The sequence below is a fragment of the Salvelinus namaycush genome, chromosome 18 (assembly GCF_016432855.1).
Source record: "Salvelinus namaycush isolate Seneca chromosome 18, SaNama_1.0, whole genome shotgun sequence".
Classification (NCBI taxonomy): Eukaryota; Metazoa; Chordata; class Actinopteri; order Salmoniformes; family Salmonidae; genus Salvelinus; species Salvelinus namaycush.
In genome coordinates this window covers 42,433,358-42,457,076 of record NC_052324.1, presented here as the reverse complement: position 1 = coordinate 42,457,076, position 23,719 = coordinate 42,433,358, and the positions used below count along the sequence as shown (strand labels likewise).

Here is a 23,719-nt window from a genome sequence, read left to right as displayed (position 1 = left end):
TGGAGGAAACCTTGCACCAGCCCAGTGCCAGGTGAAACATGGTTGCAGCATCATGCTGTGGAGATTATTTTTCAGCTGCATGGACTGCGACATCAAGGCAAATATGAACGGAGCAAAGTACTGAGAGATCCTTGATGAAAACCTGCTCCAGAGCACTCAGGACCTCAGACTGGGGTGAAGGTTCACCTTCCAACAGGACAACAACCCTAAGCACACAGCCAAGACAACGCAGAAGTGGCTTCGGAACAAGTCTCTGAATGTCCTTGAGTGGCCCAGCCAGAGCCCGGACTTCAACCCGATCCAACATCTCTGGAGAGACCTGGAAATAGCTGTGCAGTAACGCTCCCCATCCAACTTGACAGAGCTTGAGAGGATCTGCAGAGAAGAATGGGAGAAACTCCCAAAATATAGGTGTGCCAAGCTTGTAGTGTTATACCCAAGAAGACTCGAGGCTGTAATCGCTGTCAAAGGTGCTTCAAGAAAGTACTGAGTAAAGGGTATGAATTCTTATGTAAATGTAATATTTAAGTTTTTCATTTTTACCAAATTTGCTAACATTTCAAAAAAAAAAATGTTTTTGCTTTGTCATTATGGGATATTCTAAGTAGATTGATGAGGGGAAAACACAATTTTTGAATAAGGCTATAACATAACAAAAATGTGGAAAGAGTCAAGGGGTCTGAATACTTTCCGAAGCCACTGTATGTCTCCTTATGATAATAAACTTCTCTTGATATACATCTTGTTCTTGCCCTCTCAAGGGACGCCATTTAACCGGATGTCACAATCTCCGTACAATCTGCACAAACCCCATCGGGATGTAGCCTCAACAGTGCAAAAACAACAGTAAACGGGATCAACTGTTTACATGCCACAGTATCCCGTTTTAGATCAGCATATGCCAGGCATCTTATCCGGGTTTCTCATAAACGTTTTCGGTTTATTGTAAACGGGATATTATGTTTCTATGTCAACTCAAAAATAGAATACTCAAGTATCCCGAATAATAACGAGATATTGGTGTGCATGTAAACTTGGTCAATGTTTTGATTGTCTCCTTTTCAAGTGTATTTAGAATAGAAATAAATAGAATATAACTTTATTGTCCAGTCAAGGATGGACATTTTCTTGATATCTCTATTGAATGTTGCCTAGAAACCCCACGTTGAATTGCATAGAATTCTGTCGGGCAGAAATGAAGGTTAGAATCAGGAACGTTTCCTCTCACAGCTCTACAAGCCAGAATGTTGAGTAAAATTATATTTTAAAGTACTTTACCGGTTGTCCATGCGGTTGGTCCTTTTTAACGGTAGGATTGTGAGACAATATATCCACAGGAAAGTATAATTACATCAAATTTTAAAGCGCTGGTAGTGCGTTCAATTTCTATCACCTGAAGCATGCGCACAAGATAAAAAAAATACATGCAGGAGATGCATGCTGATTTGCCGAGTTCGTGAACGTGTTTACAAGGTTAAAGAAATATGAACGCAGTACCAGCGTTTTGAAACGTTTATTTAATTATACTTTCCAGTGGATATATTGTCTCACATACCTACCGCCAAAAGGACCCAATTCACCTACAACCGGTAAAGTACTTTAACATATCATTGTATTCCACATTATGGTTTGTAAAGGTGGTGAATGGAAACTTTACCGATTCAAACGCTCATTCCCGAAGTAGAATTGTATGCAATTCAATTTCTGGTTTCCAGGCAATATTGATTGCAACCAGAAGCCACACAATTGAAATTGAATCGTTGATATTCACCTCCAATTACACTAATAACGTTTCCTCTCTGAAACACAATAGGCTATTTAAAAAAAAATCATCTACCAGATCACTTGCTCAGTGTTTTTACGGTCAACTAAATAAAGCCTCTAAATGTGAGGGATTACTATGGGGTAAATGCCAAAGGAAGGAGAGACTAGAGGTCCAGTTTGACTTGTAAATTTACAGACAATATAGTGTTGCTGTGATGTCTACAGGTTGTGATTGCGGTATTGGCACTTGTCGTCCATGCGTAACTGTAGTGGTTCTATTCAACGTAGTCTAATCTGTGTACTACCCATAATCCGAGCCATACATGGTCGGATCACATGGTGGCATTGTTTGTTTTCAGAGACCGCTCATAATATAGTTTAAAAGACAACGTGAAGCTACTACAAATTCATTCATGAATTCTTCGCCACGCCTTTAAAACGTAAAGAAATTGTACTTGACCAATTGCAAGCCTTGAATCCCCACATAGCGCTCTGCCGATGATCAGACGACTAAAGGAGAAACTATTTAAATCTCTAATGAACAACTTGACTCTAGGTCACTCAACTCTCACTGCTCTCAGGCGCACACGAACCACAGTCTCGCTGATACTTGGATCACTGGACATAAACTCACTGTTAAAGAGCCGGTTATCTTTACATCGACGGACTTCACATTTGTTTGCGTGAGAAAGAAATGAAAAATATCACTTTTTCTTTGTGGATTGTCCTACTTTGTGAAATTGCGCTCTTTGCGTCGGGAGTGGAAGACAACGAACTTTTCAAAGGTAAAAAAAATACATCTAATCCGACTATTTCATTGACATTTAACAGCATAATCCAGGGTTTCCCCATACTGGTTCCTTGGACCCTTAAGGATGCACGTTTTGGTTTTTGCTTAACACTACACAGCTGATTCAACTAGTCATCAAGCTGTGATCATTTGAATCAGCTGTATAGTGTTAGGACCAATACCAAAACGTGCACCCCTTGAGGTACCGAGGTCTGAGTTTGGGGAAAGCTGGCATAACCTATTCGGAAAGCCTACATTTTTTAAATATTAGGCTATCCACTACAAGAATGACAGTCAATATGGGGAATATTATGCTACACGCCATGAGGAAAGGGTCATTCAGACAAGAAGCAGATTCAATGGAAATCCCAGAGTTAATTATCATTTTAACCCATTAGCACAGCATGTCTGGGTTTTGAATGCATCGATCCTCTCAGGACCAAGTGGTGAGATAATGGAGACGGGGAAGAGCGGGAATGGATTTTCATGTGAGATACGTGTCCTTGGGAAGTGCTCGTGATGTGGCGCAAAAGCCGGACTAGACGTCACATCGCGTGGTTCTATTTGGAATTGAGATTTTTCCGATGACTCCGCGTTATACCGATAACCGCAGTGCCCTGCCAGGGCTGTTGGCTTGTTCTATAAGTCTGTAAATAATCATAATGATTTTAAGTTTGCTTTCATCTAGGAAAAAACATGTTTTATCCTATGTCCATAATTATTCCTCTGTATCCTGTTCCGAAGAATAATTAATACAAACTTGGCAGTCAAGTTTAAATTTTTTATTTAAAAAAAAAAAAAAAAAAATCCTGAATATAGTATTTGCCTTGAGACACTTAACGTCTTTTAGTTTTCCTTTTCCGGTATTTCGCGTGAAAGTGTCAGTAAGAGCACAAGGCCATATGGAATAGAAGTGCAGGAGAGTTCTGGAGTGCCGAGATATTGCAGTATAGTAGGCAGCCGGCTGTCTTTACAGCCAACTGATATTGTCACAGAGCAGTTGTAACCTACAGTACATTCTCACATTTTATACACTGTCTGTACAATAGTGGCAGGTTGCCTTCACAAAGGATTGCCAAAGGCTGCTTCTCAGTAACCACTTACCCCCCCATGTGCACTAAACTCCACACATAGGGTAGATGATAAACGGGGGGGAATGAAAAGCACAGGTCTTGATAGGTATCTCTATATTGCTTTCACCAGTCTGGTGCAGTGAATGAAGAACCAAGGAAACATTGAGCCACCTTCAATATGCTAGCTCTTTTTACCTCCAATGCCAGGGAACAGCGATGGCGTGGCATGGGTGAAAAATTATGCTTATTCCTTTCTGTGATGAGAAATTAATTTACAATGCTATATCTAATCAGTTATTTTCTAATATTGTCCTGTGGCGCCCATACATTGATGGTAGTCTGGAGGGGCACAGAGGAGGACTTGAGTAGATTTGTGTTGTACCCAAACTCTACCAATCCCCATTTATCATTTACAGAAGCGCATTGCACTTCCTGTCAATCTCCTCTACCTCGCTACCTTTAAAGGCGACAGCTTGAAACAATTTTTGGCAAACGCTCCTAACATGCTGACTAGACTAGACTGGCCGTGCGTGTCTGCTATTGCGCGCATCAGCGAGCATTGCAAAATAAATATTTACATGCATGTTATTCAATCATTGCATCTACACTGCTCGTGTGTGTCTGCGTAGCCAGGCGCTAAACAAGAACGTGTTTCTATTTGTGATGCTTGACGCTGCAAGTCCCACCTCTCCCATCTCCTCATTGGTTTTTAGGAGCATGTACCCATGTGGTTGATTGAAAGATGAACTGAGGTCCACCGTCCAGTTGGTGGTGGTAATGCACCTTAAAGTTGGTTGCTAACCAACATATAAAGTCCAAAGAAGAAGTGTGAAGGAGAGATTACTAGAAATGAACTCGGTTTACCCTTTTTATCTGTGGATTGATAGAGGACCTTGTTCGTTTCAGGTAAAATGACAAACCAATATTTATATCCCAGGACAAATTAGCTAGCAACATAAAGCTAACTAGTTAAATTGCAATACATGTTTAATATTTTCTGACCTGTCCCCAAGTTTTTTTTAATGTAGTTGGTTCAGAGTTCGTTTTGATATTTCAACCTGCGCGTCCTGATTCGTGTCTGGTGTGGGTCAAAATCAATATGCACGCAATGGCGCACGCGGTCAGTGTAGTCAGCATGTAAACTATGATTATGGCTTAAAATCCGATCAGAGAGAGAGAGAGAGAGAATGTCTTTGAGCGAGCAGAACATCATTGGCACAGATAAAATGTCAAACATAACTGTACACAAAGAAATGTGATTAAAACAAGTGTGTGCATGCATTCATTTGTCCACCAGCAATAGTCACTTGTCATTGTCATAGCTAGCCGGGTTGAGCAGTAAGTGCCTGCTTTTCCTTCACTCTGTGGTCCAACTCATCCCAAACACAATCGGGTGATTGTGGAGGCCAGGTCATCTGATGCAGCACTCCATCACTCTCCTTGGTCAAATAGCCCTTACACAGCCTGGAGGTGTGTGTTGGGTCATTGTCCTGTTGAAAAACAAATGGTTGTCCCGCTAAGCCCAAACCAGATGGGATGGAGTATCGCTGCAGAATGCTGTGGTAGCCATGCTGGTTAAGTGTGCCTTGAATTCTAAATACATCAAATGTCACCAGTAAAGCATCATCAAACCACCACCTCCTCCATGCTTCACGGTGGGAACCACACATGCAGAGATCATCCGTTCACCTACTCTGCGTCTCACAAAGACACGGCGGTTGGAAGCAAAACTTTCCAATTTGGACTCATCAAACCAAAGGACCGATTTCCACTTGTCTAATGTCAATTGCTTGTGTTTCTTGGCGCAAGTATTATTGGATTCCATTAGTAGTGGTTTCTTTGCAGCAATTCGACCCATGAAGTCCTGATTTCACGCTGTCTCCTCTGAACAGTTGTCTGTTACTTCAATTCTGTGAAGCATTTATTTGGGCTGCAATTTCTGAGGCTGGTAACTCTAATGGACTTATCCTCTGCAGCAGAGGTAACTCTGGGTCTTCAGTTCCTGTGGTGGTCCTCATGAGAGCCAGTTTCATCATAGCGCTTGATGGCTTTTACAATTGCACAACTTTCAAAGTTATTCATTTTCTGGATTGACTGACCATGTCTTAAGGTAATGCTGGACTATCGTTTCTCTTTGCTTATTTGAGCTGTTCTTGCCATAATAGGGACTTGGTCTTTTACCAAAAAGGGTTATGTTCTATATACCACCCCTACCTTGTCACAACACAACTGATTGGCTAAAAACTCATTAAAAAGGAAAAATGTCACAAATTCACTTTTGACAAGGCAAACCTGTTAATTGAAATGCATTCCAGGTGACTACCTCATGAAGCGGGTTGAGAGAATTCTAAGAGTGTACAAGCTGACATCAAGGCAAAGGGTGGCTACTTTGCAGAATCTCAAATGTTTTTTGGGGGGCGGTTACTACATGATTCAATGTTTCATAGGTTTGAATGTCTTAATTTTTCTACAATGTAGAAAATAGTAAAAATAAAGTGTGTCCAAACCTTTTGACTGGGGAGAATCTGCTGCCATTCATTGAGTACATAATCAGTCCCCAATAATGCAATGTAAACTGACAAACCAGAACCTGAGTTTAGTATGTCAGAATCAGCTTTATTTGCCAAATACATTTGCATGGACAGGAATTTGACTGTGAATTGGTGCTGCCACAAACAAAATGTATAATGATGCAGAATTTCCACAGATCCAGATATAGTATGAACACTAAGCTGCATGTAACCTAGTAGGTTAATGGCACAACGCTATTACCTAAAGGTTAATGTGGAAAAATCTGTGCCCTTGAATGAAGCACTTAACCCTAATTACTCTGTATAAGAACTTCTGCTAAATGACCAGTTTAAACAAACCAAGCTAAATTATGTTTGAAGATATGTGCAGTTGTGGGATGACGGTGCAGGGTAAATAGTGCGAAGTCCATGGATGAGAGGACCAGGTGGACTTTTGATTACCATGGCACGTGGGAAGTAACTGTTCAAGTAGTGGGAGGTTTTGGTCACGCTTGACCTGAACTGTTTGCCTGAGGGGAATCTTTGGTGGAAGGGGTCGATGGTTATCTTTACTGCAAGCTTCCTTGCCCTGGAGTCGTACAGGACCTCAATAGAGGGCAGGTGGCAGCCAATGGCCCCCCTCAGCAGACCGGACAATCCATTGCAATGATGATGAGGATTGGACTTTATGGTAATTTAGAATTGAATCGGTACACACAGCATTCATTGGAGGACAGAACAACTGGAGTGAGGAGTTCAATTGGAGTTTAAATGTTTTAGCATCTTAATGTTGCATTCGAGGTAGCAGTTCATTTTAAGACTGCTCTATCGACAGAGTAAACTATGGCTAATAATTTAGCCAATTAAGTGATGAGATGTGGGCCTTGACTGAGCCCAGCTGTGGGGCAATTCCATGGGAGGAGTGATGCTGACACTCAGATGCACAGGTGCTATCCTATAGGTTCATGAAGTCCACTCTACAGTGTATATGACAGTAATCATCCTAAACCTCTCAAACACAATATTCCTAGACTAATGCGAAACTGCAGCATATCAAATGATTGAGACCTAAAGCTGAACTAATGAGGTGCCTCGAACACGGCTCATAAAAGAGCACGATTGACTGGTAGAGCCGCCCTCCTCACAATAAAGACAAATGTGAGATCTGCTAGCCCCCCCCCCCCCCCCCACACTGAATACAACCAGTCTGCAGGGAAGATAAGTGTGATCCTCATACAGCGGCACATTCTCCAGTCAACCCCCCCCCTTTGCTCGTAGACTTTGCGTCTAACCCTCCCCTGATTTATGCTTTATGAAGGTTGGTAATATCAGACATCGTGTCAGGCACAGTGTGCTCCCGAATCCGCCACTTGCCCCCTCTACCTGGATCCCAGATCCCTCCTAATTGTTTCTACCCCTGTGGTCATTGTACACATTGTTCCAACTCACGTTCGGGTAAGGAATACAAGATTTATACAAGATTATAGTACAACACATGCTCAAATGCCCATGTAGAGATGTGTACATTGTTGGGAAGAAACACTCGCTCAAATTAATAACAGCTGAACACCAATGGCCATTTGCACCCCAAATCTGGACTATGCAATTGCGTGGCATTACATGAAATTGTGAAATTTTGAATGTTTCTCTTTCCTCCAGAGGTGGCTGTTGTTTACTATGTGAACCTAGCTAGCTAGTAGTAGCTTCTTGACTTCATAAATCTGTTTAGGAAATTGTTAGACACTTTGGCTCGACTGCTTAGATGGCTAATCATTCAGATCCTGTCTTTTTGTTGTAAATACTTTAAAAAAAAAATATATATATATATATTCTGCATAGCCAGAAGAGAAGTTTTAAGCTGGGTTTCTGTTTAAGCTGATTGTGTAAAGAAAAAAAAAAAAAGCTTTAAATAAATGTGATTATTCAAGTGGAATGTTTGTGTAGGAATCTTGCATAATGATCATACTCTTATTTTGAATTTTATTTTAACCTTTTATTTAACTAGGGAAGTCAGTTAAGAACTAATTCTTATTTTCAATGACGGCCTAGGAACAGTGGGTTAACTGCCTTGTTCAGGGGCAGAACAATATATATATAATTTTTTAAATCTTGTCAGCTCGGATTCGATCTAGCAACCTTTTCGGTTACTGGCCCAACACACTAACCACTAGGCTACCTGCCGCCCCAATAACCTGTGTAGTTCCTGCTGCTACAACTGACAGTAATAACATGTTTGATTGAAATGAGGGACACTCCCCATGTGAGGGTATATAGGTGCCTCCCTACATGTTGTATTATTCAAGGCTCTGAAGGCGACTCCTGCTGAACTGTAATCCTACGTTTTGAGTATCTTTTTCCATGCAGCTAGAGATGTTGCTCATCCTAATGCCCCCCCCCTCCTAGATGAGGAGTTTAAAGTGCTCTACGGTGACGAGGCGCTCCATGACCGGATCACATACAACATGAGGAAGAGCCTGAATCTAGACGTGGATGGCTGCATCCTTCTGCCTGGTGAGAAGAGGAGTCTGCAGGAGTGTGGCTTCAACGTCACAGCCAAGACCTTCTTCATCATCCACGGCTGGACGGTAAACAGATGCACACACACTCCTTATCCCCCTATTCCACCTTTCTGTCACAGGTTGCTTTAGTGAGCCTTTGCTGTGTTTTTAGGCAGAGGGTCGCTCTTCAAAGGGTTGTGTGTGTAAGTTTGAGGATCACCGTCTTGCTCTCTCCTATACAGACGAGTGGGATGATTGAGAGTTGGATGCAGAAGCTGGTGTCTGCCATGATGCAGCGAGAACCGGAGGCCAACGTGGTCATCGTTGATTGGCTTCCCATGGCCCACCAGCTCTACCCCGACGCGGTCAACCACACCCACCAAGTTGGCCTCAGTGTCGCCGCCACCATCAACTGGCTCCAGGTATGTGTGTGTGATTTGATTGTTCAGCGGTCTATTACGTTGCAGTATCAGTGAGGAGGGCTGTTGAATACATTGATCTTTAAGCTTACATGTACTGACTGTTCATAAACACATCACCCCTTTATAGTGTCCTTTCTCTCAGGGACATTTATCTAAATGATTGATGTGGGACAGGGCCTCGTTTTCCAGTTGCTATAACTTTAGCGTTACGATCGTAGTGGTTGCGTCGTTATTTAAGAGCCGACTTAAACTATTTTTTTTTTTACAAAAAAAGTGTTTACCGAACGTTCACGTAGAGTTCGTTAAGTGCATCGTTAGACCATGTGTCTACCGATGGGATCGAAAGAATAGCAACGCTGCTCTCGGATCAGCCTTCTCCACTCAAATCTTACCTTAACATTATAATTATTCCACTACTATTGACAATGGATCAGCTCCTAGAGGGATTACTTCCTATGGATGCAAATATTGAGGCGGCTTATGATGCTTACATAATAATAATAATACACTAAATTAGACTGGGCACACCTTGGTACACATTAAATGTATTGAGGCTAAAATGATGCTGTAGCCTAGTGGCTACTTAATGCAGTCATCTCGGTTTTTATTTGAAAGCCAAATTTTATCTTTCACTTGTTTTTGTAACAATTTGTCACAAGAATTCCCAATCCCAATGATAATAACAATCAATCAATAGCTCTGACCAATCCCCGAGGTTTGTAAGACCATGGGTATAATAATAATTAGTCAAAGACTCAGCTTATACAAAAGGTTAGTACAGTTTATTCAGAGAACGTTCTAAAGTCAAGAATACAAAACAATTCATTTTATACTGACTTCTCACGCACACACACACACACACACACAACCATACGCACACACATACACACAACCATACACACACATGTCATGCTACCCAGCCGACAGAGATTAGTGACCTTGTCCTTGAGACGTACTCCCCGTTCTCTCCCAAATCTCTAGTCAGGTCGGCACCAAGCTCAGACAGTCTGTGTTTATAATACCATAAAGACAGATTGTCTTTACCCTAATTCTGACTAGGACTACACATTTATTGATTATGATTTTATACATTCTAGTCAATTCCATACAATTATGTTTCAGGGCGGAATATTCTAATCATTCAATTAACAGATAATTCTCAACTATCACAATTGCAAATCATTTGGCAACTTGATATTTTTTTAAGTTAACCTTTTATTTAACTAGGCAAGTCAGTTAACTCTTATTTTCAATGACGGCCTAGGAACAGTGGGTTAACTGCCTTGTTCAGGGACAGAACGACATTTTTACCTTGTCAGCTCGGGGATTTGATCTTGCCAACACACAGTCCAACACTCTAACCACTAGGCTACCTGCCGCCCGACTTGTCAACTTCGATCTGACGTTATCGGCGGTCAGTCGGATAGATGCCTAGCCTAAAAATCTTGATTCTGTGTTTAGCGGAGATCTTCTGTGAATAAAAGGATGTGAAAGAACCCCCCCCCCCCCAAAAAAAAGATCTAATGATATACTTTGGCTGCTCTACGAGTAGTCTTGATCAAAAGCTCTGGGGAAACCGAATGGTGTTTATTAAAGATGGTTCTAATGATACTCTTAATACTAGGAAAGCTCTGTGGAAACAGAATGGTGTTTAATAAAGATGGTTCTAATGATACTCTTAATACTAGGAAAGCTCTGGGGAAACAGAATGGTGTGTAATAAAGATGGTTCTAATGATACTCTTAATACTAGGAAAGCTCTGTGGAAACAGAATGGTGTTTATTAAAGATGGTTCTAATGATACTCTTAATACTAGGAAGGCTCTGGGGAAATGAGGCCCAGGACCATCAAGTAATTTAGCGAGTTAGCTGTCCTCTCTAGCACACTGGAGCTGAGTGTCCCAATACCCTTCCAGTCCAGCCAGCTGACTACAGTAATGGTGATGTGCAAGGTTGACTGGCTGGGAACTTTTCCCTCAGGAACAGAACAGCTGGCAATGTTTTCAGGTGTTGTTGGGAAATCCTGGTATGCTGTGAATTCTAATGAGGGAGTTGTGGGTATTTTCCATTTGGTTGTACGGGAACTCGCCAGATGCTCTTGGGGAAGAGTTGTCCTCTGTCTAGTTTGCAATGGGTCTCGTTCTCATCACGAGTCAACTGCTGTGACCTAGTGTGTCTTCTTTTTGACTTCCACTAAGAGCAGAGACTGGGTGTGGTTCCAATCCACCGTATCGCTTTCCTTTCTACCTATCTGTTCAGATGGCTGAGAGGGAAAAGGAGGTTATTTAACAGTATTGGGACGCATTCTATGTCTCATTCAGGCCAGGCTCTCAGGCTCTGTCCCCATAACAGGCCAGGACACCGCTGACACACAAGCCCAGGGTTCAGGCTGTGGGTAAGAGGGTAGACTGCCTTCAGAGACGAGCAGAAGGTGGAAGTGCTTTTGCATGGAAGAGAGAGCGTGAACGTATTCTGATGACTCATTATCTCCACTGGGATTTGCTGGTGCCCAGGGAACGACTGACTGCTATTGGCTGAGGGTGTGTGTGTGTGTGTGTGTGGCAGCAGCTGATGTCGGTTGTCATGTATCCGATAGGAGGAACAGCAGCTGCCCCTGCAGAATGTGCACCTGATTGGCTACAGCTTGGGGGCCCATGTGGCAGGCTACGCCGGAACGTCTGTGCGAGGGACTATTGGCAGAATCACGGGTAAGTTGTGGGAGGTTTATGACCTCATTCACTGTTGCTCCTCATGACTCTGAACAGGCAATGGTCTGAACCTTTGGAACGGTGCCAATCCCCTTTTTTAAATCAAACTCCATGTAGTCAAGTATGAAACCAGTACCACCTTAGCATCGACATGTCTTCATGGAGTGATGGCTGTGGCTGTAGTCACGGTGTATTGACTGCTAAGCTGTGGCTGTAGTCACGGTGTATTGACTGTTAAGCTGTAGCTGTATGCCTAATAGATCTTAGACACACCTGTCTTGTCCACCAAATGAGACGTTCCTGTTTATCCAATCTCTCCTATAGGTCTAGATCCGGCAGGGCCCATGTTTGAGGGGGTGGGAGATGATAAGCGCCTCTCATCGGGCGACGCCGACTTTGTGGACATCCTGCATACGTACACGCGCGAGGCACTGGGTATAAGCATTGGGATCCAGCAGCCCATCGGCGACATTGACATCTACCCCAACGGTGGAGACGTGCAGCCAGGCTGCTCCCTGAGGGAGATGCTTACCAGTGCAGCTGGAGGAAGTGAGTACCACACACACAGGAAGAAGTCACTGAGGGTCTTCCCCCCCCCCCACAAGTCTAAAAGCATTGGATTGGTGTAGGCACAGGCTAGAGGGAGTTTCCATACACCAGTTATTTCCTTTCAAATCCATGAAGGGAAGTGAACAAGTGCTCACTTTGGGTGGAAGGAGAGATTGTTGGAACGCACCACTAAACGCAGTGCTGTACCAAGTTTAACTGACTGGTATTTTCTGCTGTTCCTTTGGCTAGATGGGAGTTGGCTGTTGTCTGTTGGTTGTTGGCTGCTTGTCATGTGATTGGTTATCTGTTCCCCTGTTGCTTATCAGTGCGGTAAACTCTTTCCTCCTCAGGCTTCATGGATGTGATTAAGTGTGAACACGAGCGGGCTGTGCTCCTGTTTGTGGACTCGCTGATGAACAACGAGTACATGAGCCTTGCCTACCAGTGCACCGACCCCGAACGCTTTAAGAAGGGCATCTGTCTGAGCTGCCGCAAGAACCGCTGCAATAACATGGGTTACAACGCCAAGAAGATGAGGAAGAGGGGCAACTGCAAGATGTACCTGAAGACCCGTGCTGCCACACCCTTCGGAGGTGAGCTGGGGATTATTTTAATTTGTGTGTTTGTGTGTGGGGGGACATATTGCCATGGGGCAAAGAAATATGCCGTTTTATAATTCACATTTTGCCATGTTCCCTCCTCCGCATGGCTAGGTTTCCATCCGACAGATTTTCATGCAAATATTTTTAAATTTTGGGGGGGAAAACAATGTGTATTTTTCCATCAAATTGACTTGTTGTAAATAAAAGGCAGTGAGTGACGACATGGTGCACATACCTTGACCTTCTGCGGTTAATTTCCCATGTACCAAATAGTGTACCATGTCCTGACCCATTTTCAACTCTGCTGATGGGTTTTCTCACCTGTGTGTGATATAATTAAAATGATTTGTCACATGCGCTGAATACAACAGGTGTAAACATAACTGAAGTGCTTGCAGTTTCTAAGAAAAATAAAAGTGAAGGAAATATTTAATGAATAAACTAAAGTAAAATAGTTTTGGTAGCCATTTAATTATCTGTTCAGCAGTCTTATGGCTTGGGGGGTAAAAGCTGTTAAGGAGCCTTTTGGACCTAGACTTTGCTCCGGTACCACTTTCTGTGCGGCAGCAGAGAGAACGGTCTATGATTAGGGTGGCTGGAGTCGTTACATTTTTAGGGTTTTCATCTGATACCGCCTAGTATAGAGATCCTGGATGGCAGGAAGCTTGGACTTAGTGATGTACTGGGCTGTACGCACTGCCCTCTGTAGCACCTTGCGGTCGATTGCCGAGCAGTTTCCATGCCAGGTGGTGTTATAACCAGTCAGGATGCTCTCGATGGTGCAGCTGTAGAACCTTTTGAGGATTTGAGGAGCCATGCCTAGTCTTTTCAGTCTCCTGTGGGGGAAGAGGCGTTGTCGTGCCCTCTTCACGGCTGGGTGAACAGGGAGTACAGGGGGGGACTAGGCACACACCCCGGGTTGAGGGTCAGCGTGGCGGATGTGTTGTTACCTACCCTTACCACCTGGGGGCGGCCCATCAAGAAGTCCAGGATCCTGTTGCAGAGGGAAGTGTTTAATCCCAGGGTCCATAGCTCATCGCAAAGCTATGTGGGCACCAAGGGAATTAAAAAAAAATGTATATATTTTTTAAATGCTTTAACTAGGCAGGTCACTTAAGAACATTCTTATTTACGACTGCCTACACTATGGTGTTGAACACTGAGCTGTAGTCAATGAACAGCATTCTCAAGTAGTTGTTCCTTTTGTCCAGGTGTGAAAGGGCAGTGTGGAGTGCAATAGAGATTGCGTCATCTGTGGCGCTGTTGGTGTGGTATGTGAATTGGAGTTGGTCTGTTCCCAAACTTTTTATAGTCCCGTATCCCTTCAAACAGTCAACCTCCAGCTGCGTACCCCCTCTATCACCAGGGTCAGCGCACTCTCAAATGTTGTTTTTTGCCATTGAATGCCTGCCCCACACACTATACAATACATTTATTAAATATAAGACTGAGTGAGGTTTTTTTCACAACCCGGCTCGTGGGAAGTGACAGAGCTCTTTATAGGACCAGGGCACAAATGATAATCAGTCATTTTGCTCATTATTTTGCCATCTTCCATATAAAAACTTATTTATTCATCAAATTGTGAGTAACTCCCCACAGGTTAATGAGACGGTGTACTTGAAGGGATAACTCTGCAACTAACATTGCGTAACTCTGCAATGTTGTATTTAGTGTTCATGCTAGTGAGGGTTGAGAATCCACACTCGGGTAGGTACGTGGTTACAAAGGGCATCAGTGTCTTAATTTGCCAAGGCAAGAAACTCAGAGCAGCCATATCCAGAAATCTGGCAGTGGCTTCTGATTTTAAATTCAATTTTCACAGAACCGCTTGTTGCAATTTCAATGATGCTCTTGTTCAAATGGTGGTAAATGGACTGGCGGCAGGGCATGAAAGGGATACCGAATCCAGTTTGTTTCGGGGAAAGTAATTGGGCACCCACCTCACTCAGGTGCTTCGCTATATCACATTTGACATTGTCCGTAAGCTTGAGTTAATTTGCACGCAAATCATACATACAATGACGGAAAGACCTGTTGTCCTTGTTAATGCAGACAGAGAAGAGCTCCAACTTCTTAGCCTCAATTTTGTACGACACATTGAATATAGTTGCAGAGTCCCTGTAATCCTAGATTCAGATCATTCAGGCGAGGAAAAAACATCACCCAGATAGGCCAGTCGTGTGAGAAACTTGTCATCATGCAAGCGGTCAGACAAGTGAATTGGGGTCAGTAAACTTTAAGCTCGTCTCTCAATTTAAAAAATGTGTCAATACTTTGCCCCTTGATAACCAGCGCATTTCTGTATATTGTAAAAGCGTTATATGCTCGCTGCTCATATCATTGCAGAGAGCAGAAAATACACGAGTTCAGGGGCCTTGCTTTAATAAAGTTAACCATTTTCACTAGTGTCAAATGTCTTTCAAGCTGTCAGAGCCTCTTGATGGATGCTGCAGTGTACCCAAGTGGCGTCGGGAGCAACTGCTTGCACGCGCGTTACCACTCCACTATGTCTTCCTGTCATGGCTTTTGCGCCATCAGTACAGATACCAACACATCTTGACCACAAGTCCATTTGCTGTCACAAAGCTGTCCAGTACTTTAAAAATATCCTCATGTTGTCCTGGTTTCCAGTGGTTTGCCGGAGAGGATGTCTTCCTTAATTGACCCCCCCCATAAACGTAATGGACATGTACCAGGCCCGCCACTAGTGACTCATCCAGCTGTAACGCATATAATTCACTGGCTTGTATGCTAAGCAGTAATTGTTTTAAAACGTCTCCTGCCATGTCACTGATGCGTCGTGAAACAACAGTGTTTGAAGAAATTGTCTGTAGTTTTTTTTGGCCTTTCCCCCATAGCATTGTCCCAGCCATATGTGTGGTAGCAGGAAGAATTAAGTCCTCCACAATAGTGTGGAGCTTGCCTGTCCTAACCACTCGGTAGCTCACCATATAAGACACTTCTAGCCCCTTCTTATTAATGGTATCTGTTGCTTTAATACATGTCTTACTACTCGAATGTCGTCTTCATTCTCGCTGAAATCTCCTGTGCCTAATTTTATTAGACTATCAGGGACAGGTGGAAAATGTCAGTGAAGAACCTTGCAAGTAGGTCAGCGCATGCGCTGAGTAAAAGTCCTGGTAATCCGTCTGGCCCTGCGGCTCTGTGAATGTTGACCTGGTTTAAAAGTCTTACTCGCATCGGCTACCAAGAGTGTGATCCCAGTCGTCCGGAACGGCTGGTGCTCATGCGTGTTGCTTGCATGCATAAAGTAATTTAGCTCGTCTGGTAGACTTGTGTCCCTGGGCTGCTCGTGGCTGGGCTTCTTTGTAGTCTAATAGTTTGCAAGCCCTGCCATATCTTAGCATCAGAGCCGGTGTAGTAGGATTGAATCTTAGTCCTGTATTGACACTGCCTGTTTGATGGCTCGTCGGAAGGCATAGCGGGATTTCTCATAAGCTTCCGGTTTAGAGTCCTGCTCCTTGAAAGTGGCAGCTCTACCCTTTAGCTCAGTGTGGATGTTTATATAAATAAAAGATCCCAGAAATGTTCCTTATGCACAAGTTATTTCTCTCCAATTTTGGTCACAAATTTGTTTCGATCCCTGTTACTGAGATTTTCTGGGGACAATAAAAGCCCGCTCTAAAATGTGCAGTTTTGTCACAATACAATGCCACAGATGTCTCTAGTTTTGCCGAAGTGTGCAAATTTCCATGCTGACTGCAGGCATGTTCACGAGAGTTGTTGCTAGATTATTTAATGTTAGTTTCTCTACCATAAGCCGCCTCCAAGGTCGTTTTAGAGAATTTGACAGTACGTCCAACAGGCCTCAAAACCGCAGACCACGCCAGCCCAGGACCTCCACATCTGTTTTCTTCACCTACGGGATCATCTGAGACTAGCCACCCGGACTGCTGATGACTGAATCATTTCTTCACAAACGGTCTCGGGGAAACTCATCTGCGTGCTCGTCGTCCTCACCAGGGTCTTGACCAGACTACAGTTTGCCGTTGTATCTGACTTCAGTGGGCAAATGCTCACTTTTGATGGCCACTGGCATGCTCAAGTGTGCTCTTCGTGGATGAATCCCGGTTTCAACTGTACCAGGTAGACCATGTACGTGTGGGCAAGCGGTTTGCTGATGTCAATATTGTGATCAGAGTGCCTCAGTGTGGTTATGGGCAGGCATAAGTTAGGTGAGCCAATTGCATTTTCAATGTTAATTCTGAATGCACAGAGATACCGTGACAAGATCCTGAGGCCCATTGTCGTGCCAGTCATCTGCTGCCGTCACCTCATGTTTCAGCATGATAATGCAACAGCCCCATGTTGCAAGGATCTACACAATTCCTGGAAGCTGAAAATGTCCCAGTTCTTCCATGGCTTGCATACTCACCAGACAGGTCACCCATTGAGCATGTTTGGGATGCTCTGGATCGACGTGTAGGACCACGTGTTCCAGTCCCTGTCAATATCCAGCAACTTCGCACAGCCATTGAAGAGGAGTGGGACAACATTCCACAGGCTACAATCAGCCTGATCAACTCTATCTGAAGGAGATGTTGAATGGTGATCACACCAGATACTGACTGGTTTTCTGATCCATGCCCCCTTACCTTTTTAAGGTGTGACCAACCGACGCATATCTGTATTACCAGTCACGTGAAATCCATAAATTAGGGCTTAATGAATATTATTCCAGTTGACTGATCTCCTTTTTATATGAACTCTAATTCAGTAAAATCTTTGAAATTGTTGCACTTATATTTTTGATCAATGTTTCTATGCAAAAAAAATTCAATAGAAAAACAAGAAATGCAGCGAGTTTGCTGTCATTCCAGCTTCAGTTTGAAGTGATTGTGTTGGCTAGCTCCTCTGAATAGTAACCTGGTTAGGAAGCAAATGCTCTAATGCCTGGTGAATTTGTCCATTAAGCTCCTTGTTATAGAAAACAGCTTAAACAAACAAATGTCGCTACTTTTCTGTTATTCTGGCTGCACTGTTTGATGTGACCGTTAGCAGATGTTTTCTGGCTAGCAAGCGAGGGATAAGAATGTTGCCAGCCATCATTGCAATGGAATATTTAGACCGAACGCCTGGGTGGCGTCCATAGATTTATAACAAGACCTAACTTGTCTCTGGCAAGTGAACGAACAGGTGGCTAGGGTAGCAACCCTAGATTTGGTTCAGGACTATCTTGTGGAAGGATGAAATGGTATAAATACATGCATAATTAAAAAAAAATATCAGTAATTTTAATGTTAACCTGTTGCATAAAAGTGATGCCTTGTGAACATGTGTTTGGGGGATATATTACCACAGTTTCTCTACTTGCTTAACACTTGTGCCAATATCCCTCAGACACCGGCTTCTTGGGCATTATCACTTAAATATAACACACCTTATCAGTGTACCAGTAGCCAAGCGATTATCTTCGAACCTGTTTTTTTATGACCCAGTCACACCTTGCAGTCATAAAGCTACTGTATGGCTCCTGTTTATGCCCCTGCCCTGTGATATCTATTTTGCCTTGTGCGTTTGTCCCTCCTAGGCATCCATTATCAGATGAAGATGCACGTGTTCAACAGAAAGCAGGCTGACGATGCTGACCCAACCTTCCACGTCAAGCTGTATGGAGCTCACAATGACACCGATGACCTGCATGTAGACTTGTGAGTACTGCTGCACTCTACTCTTCTCTACTCAGTGGCAGTTAGCCTAGCGGTTTGGGCCTGATTTAGACTTAGGAAATGTACGCCTTTCCTACGCACTTAGTAGCTGGTATTCAGACTTGCCTTATGCAGATTTGTAAATAAGCTTTCCTTGTGTGCACTGAATACATTTAATTCAACCTCTGAAAACCCTTCCACTTGCTGGCAAACAGATGTTCTATGGGTTGTCATTCAATAGGGTTTTCAGTACATTTATCTAATGCCAGCCCTTTAAATACGGTGTACTAAAAAATGTATTGCTGACACTCATTAGAATGCATGGACATATTTGTCTGTTTCAGCTCCAACTCAATAGTAGCTAGTTTTTAGGTTAGGAATGTATGAATCATAAGAAATAATAATAATCATTAACTTTACGCACCCAAATGGTGGTTTTGAGTCGTCCTGAAAATTGTCATGTTCAATCTATGAAATATTGGAAGATGAGCAGTGTACAATAGGGGTTGACCAGTAATAATCCTCAGTGATCATGGAACTGTTTTGATGGCGGTCCTGTTGTCGTGAACCGTGCTACAAGTTTAAACTGCTAGGTAAACTCTTCATTCCGTAATGATTCAAATAGGTTACATCTCCCAAATTATGATGCGTTAGCCTAATATGATCCACTAATGCTAGTGGCCCTCAGGAACGACTACACCAACGTGACAGACGAAAGGTGACTGGAATTATGTGGGCTTCAAATTGAAGGTGAAGAACGTGACAATTATACTTGTATGTGGGTATTACTTACGGTGGCTAACGTTTAACACGATTCAACTCTGCAGGTTTTATAGAAGCCTAGTTTGAGTCTCCAAACTTCACCCGCGCAAATTCAGAATAACGGCACAGCTATTTATAGCCCAATTCACGCCATGTTGAGGAGATCTTCAGTTTGCTTCCAAATGACTGGTTTCACATTCGTTTCCAGTTATCATAAGGAAAATAATCTAAAACAGTTGCTGTGTGTATTTCCACCAGTGGAGGCTGCTGAGGGGAGGACGGCTCATAATAATGGCTGGAGCGGATGGAATGGCATGAAACCACGTTTTGGCTACATTTGATACTTTTCCGCTCTAGCCGTTACCACGAGCCCATCATCCCCGAATTTTTTTTTTTTTTTTTTTTTTTTTTTTTTTTTCCCCCCCCCCCCCCCCCCCCCCCCAAGTTACCCGCCAACCTCCTCCTGTGACTCACAATCCCCTTCTCCAAATGGATGACTCATTTACCTTTATCAATATATAAATTACAGTGCATGTAGATTTATATTTACAAAGGGGGTTAAGTGATGCAGAATACAGCATTGACACCGCCACACCCCTAATTTCTTTGCTCTCCACCACACGAATAGTGATGATAGTAGTACTATAATTATATTCTGCTGCTTAAGGTAAAGGTTAGAACTCATAGATAGAAGTATAACAAGGGAATTACCTTTTTACGTACGCTTAACTCTGGTCGGAATTCACCCACTTCGAGCTTTTGGGCCAGTAACCAAAAGGTCGCTAGTTCGAATACCTGAGCCGACAAGGAGAAAATTCGGTGGTCTTGCGCCAGACACTTAACCCAAGTTGCTCCAAGGTCGCTGTTGATAGTGGCTTATCTTGGCCATGACCCTTTGGGATATTCAAAAAAACACATTTTCCAATTACACTTGCGTATAACACTTATGTGTGCGTGTGAAATGGGGCAAATATAAACACTTACTACTGTACTCATGTATAAAGAAACTCTGAACACTTGAGTTGTGTAATGGCAATTAGTGAATACTTTTATTTTTTATTTAACTGTATCTAGACAATGACTGTTGTGTGTCTCTCCCCCCTCCAGTCCAAGCAAAGTGGGTCTGAACCTGACCAACACCTTCCTAGTCTTCACTGAGGACGACATCGGGGATCTGCTGAAGATCCGTCTGAGCTGGGAGGGGGCGTCCGAGTCGCTAGGGTCCCTCTGGAAGAACATGAAGAAGTCTTTCTGGTCCTGGAACAGCAACGGCCCACCCAGCAACCAGGTGCTGGAGGTCCGCAGGATCCGTGTCAAGTGTGGAGAAACGCAGAAGAAGTAAGTTGGGAGGCAGAAAGCGATGGCCATTTTTGCTTTTTTTCCCACATACCATTCAATGAGTGGTTGGTTCCATAGAATGGAAAAGGAGTTCAGAATTGGGATTTCAATTCTAGTAATTGTATTTCTATAGTTGGTTCTCCAAGCAGAGTCGGCTGTCTTTGATTTGATAATCCTCTCACTCAAACAGCCTTTGTTTATAAATCAGGAAATGGAGTCATTTAGTCATGAATCAACTGCATCTTGCTGTTAAACATTCAGTTTTTATATTTTCACTTTATGAACTGGGATTTGGTAGTTTTTAGCATATTTTTATCTGCTGCTCGATGTTGTGCTATCGGTTCCTTGTTTCACTTATTGGTTTGTGCTTGTGTAGGTTCACATTCTGTGCCCAGGACCCCTCGGTGACTGAGATCTCTCCAGGACAGGTTATCACTTACGTCAAGTGTCGTGATGGCTGGGAGGTCAAACCCAGTAAAAAAAGGTACAGCTCAGCCCATTCACTTAGTGTTGCGTTCCCTAATGGTGTCTTATTCTTAGATACAGAATTGTATTATTTTAAACCATTAGGTCCTGAGATGAATGGATACATGTCTAGTCAATCCAGTATATTGACCCGGTCCTCTTGCTTTGATAGGTTGCGTAACTTATAAGGATTCAGCACTTCAATCAATCAACGCACCAATGGCATGGGACCGAAAGGCGGAAGGAATGTCGGTAAGGACTGCCTTTTCTTCATCTGAGCACTTTGATTGGAGGAGTGATGAGCCCACGGTGGGAGGACCTTGGACTTGGGATGCACCTGGATGTTTACTGGTGGTCACATGACTCTGGGCTCTGGCCAATGGGACGGCGGGAGGCTTCACGTGCGCTGTCTGTCAGGACCTGAGAATTCCCGGAGTGTTTCTTTTGTACGGACGGACTGTTCAACTCGGAAAATAAATGGTTGTGTTATCCATCGGACATTTTCCCCCCCAACAAACCTAGTCTCTTTACTGTATATTTGTATACATTTTCTGAAAATGGAAGCACTGCAAGACCATGGTTATTTATCAATCCCAACCACATCCTGTACTGAAGCACATAGTTACGTTGTTTGAATCATTTCCTCTGAGATGCAGTGTTTTGTGTGGTTGAGTGACAGCTTTTGCATGTGTGAATGTGTTTGCATGCATGTAGTGTATGTGTGGCGTGACCAAGGGTATGAGCGTGCCTATTGGCTAGAGCGAGTTTAATGTGACTGCACTGTAAAACTGAAGGATGTGACTGGGCTACATGCACTTGATCTTTCACTGTTTTTTTTGTAGGGTTGCAAAATTCCCAGGTTTTCCTGAAATCTTGGTTGGACGATTGCGGATTTGTTAGTCCCTTCGGTGTCCGGTAATCTTCCAACTGGGATTTTGGGGAAAACCTGGGAATTTGAGGGAAATTTAACAGAATTTTGCTACCCTACTTCTGTGTAACGTGTTACTATTGTTATTTCGATGTACCACGTCTGTGGCTGTGTTTTTATGTATATAATGTAAATGTTTTTTGAAAAAAGAAATCACTTTAATTATTTTTTGTGTGTTTTTCTTTCGGCTGGATGACAAAGGTGCATGACCTAAAAGGCTGTTCCTTTTGGCTCATCCTCAAAGTATAGAATAGTTGCAATTACTGCAGAAGTTTCATGTTTTAATCTCCGGTTTTACTTACAGATTAGGTTACTACTTTAAGTATGACACTTATGTTGCACTAACTTATGCCCCAAAAAATCTGATCATTCCCAGATGTTCAGTGAGCTCGATGCTGAAAAGACACGGTTTCACCCAAAGTCGTTTCAACATCGTTTGCGCCTATGTACTGTTACGTTTATGTACTGCCTTCCAGAGGCCTAGAAGTACTGTTGCCACGGTTTCAGATTCCTTGGCTTGTCTGGGTCAGCGGTGATACTTTAAGTTGTGTTACAGTGCCGGGGAGTTTGGCCTCATTTTGACAGTGGAAATTCACCAATGCAACTCTAGCAGAAGTCTACGTAGCCCATGGTGTGATGCTGGGATTAATCTTACGGAATCTAGTAAACATTCCAAAAATTGTTTTTGGGGGGGTTATGACCCACATCTGCCAAAGTCCCTGTTGGTTGCACTGTTAGAGTAGACCACTCCTGTATAGCGCTTTCCCTGTTGGTACACATGGCACAGCTAGAGTAGGACACTACTCTTCCCAAATTCCTCTTCCTTGCCTCCTCTTTCCCCTCCACCTTCTCTAAACGCATTGGAGAAGAAGTTCCAAGGGGAGGGAGCTTGGCTCTTCCTCCTCAAACTGCATTGGAGAAGAAGTTCCAAGGGGAGGGAGCTTGGCTCTTCCTCCTCAAACTGCATTGGAGAAGAAGTTCCAAGGGGAGGGAAGCTTGGCTCTTCTCCAATGCAGTTTGAGGTGGTAGAGAGGAAAGACTGAAATGCGTTCTGTCTAGCCAGCTAGTTAATCGGCACACCGATTCAGCTTATACTTTCTCTCTGATGTGCTTCCAAAATCTCACAGGTGATGTTCCAAGGCACTGGAATTCTTGGGAACACCTCAAAAGGAAGGAGAAAATTAACCCCAGATTAATTGTATTTATGACGCACTTTCCCAGATGCTCCATTACCTTTACAGTATGTGTGGTGATACTTAGCTCGCCTAATCCAGTAATCCACCAGTAAACTTCTGTCACACGGTTTCAATACTTTATATGGGGGTGAATAGTTAAAAAAAAAAAAAAAGTCAACCATAAGGTTCATAAGATTGCTGTACATATCTCACTAAATTGACAGGTTTCAAATCTTCAACATAGCAAACCAGGTGTGACGATTTCGGCAGCAAATTGCCTTTCATGATGTACGGTACCCATAAAATTAATTGGGACTTCCGACCCTACTGTGCAGCCATATTTCATTGGAAATTGGCCCAATGTTTTTTTAAACCGTACATTTCTGTGGCTGCGGCATGACAGACTGTTTCAGGCTGCATCTGTTACTACTTATTGGTCTGCACGTCACAATCAAGGAAGTGAA

The 23,719-nt window shown here is 43.1% G+C and overlaps 1 protein-coding gene across 1 annotated transcript; it reads left to right on the top strand.

The window, feature by feature from the left end:
• The first annotated feature begins 2,174 nt into the window (after positions 1–2,174).
• LOC120063460 (endothelial lipase-like) lies at positions 2,175–23,434 on the top strand. Its single transcript, XM_039013839.1, has 10 exons — positions 2,175–2,549; positions 8,541–8,722; positions 8,878–9,057; positions 11,653–11,764; positions 12,089–12,313; positions 12,664–12,906; positions 18,470–18,590; positions 20,457–20,687; positions 21,064–21,171; positions 21,325–23,434. The coding sequence occupies exons 1-10, from the start codon at positions 2,459–2,461 to the stop codon at positions 21,338–21,340; spliced, it is 1,509 nt and encodes a 502-aa protein (XP_038869767.1). The 5' UTR covers positions 2,175–2,458; the 3' UTR covers positions 21,341–23,434.
• Positions 23,435–23,719: the final 285 nt, after the last annotated feature.

Coding starts and splice junctions, on each gene's coding strand:
- LOC120063460 (XM_039013839.1), top strand. CDS start 2,459: ATGAAAAATATCACTTTTTCTTTGTGGATTGTCCTACTTTGTGAAATT. Junction 2,550..8,540: donor AGACAACGAACTTTTCAAAG/GTAAAAAAAATA, acceptor CCCCCCTCCTAG/ATGAGGAGTTTAAAGTGCTC. Junction 18,591..20,456: donor GATGACCTGCATGTAGACTT/GTGAGTACTGCT, acceptor TCCCCCCTCCAG/TCCAAGCAAAGTGGGTCTGA.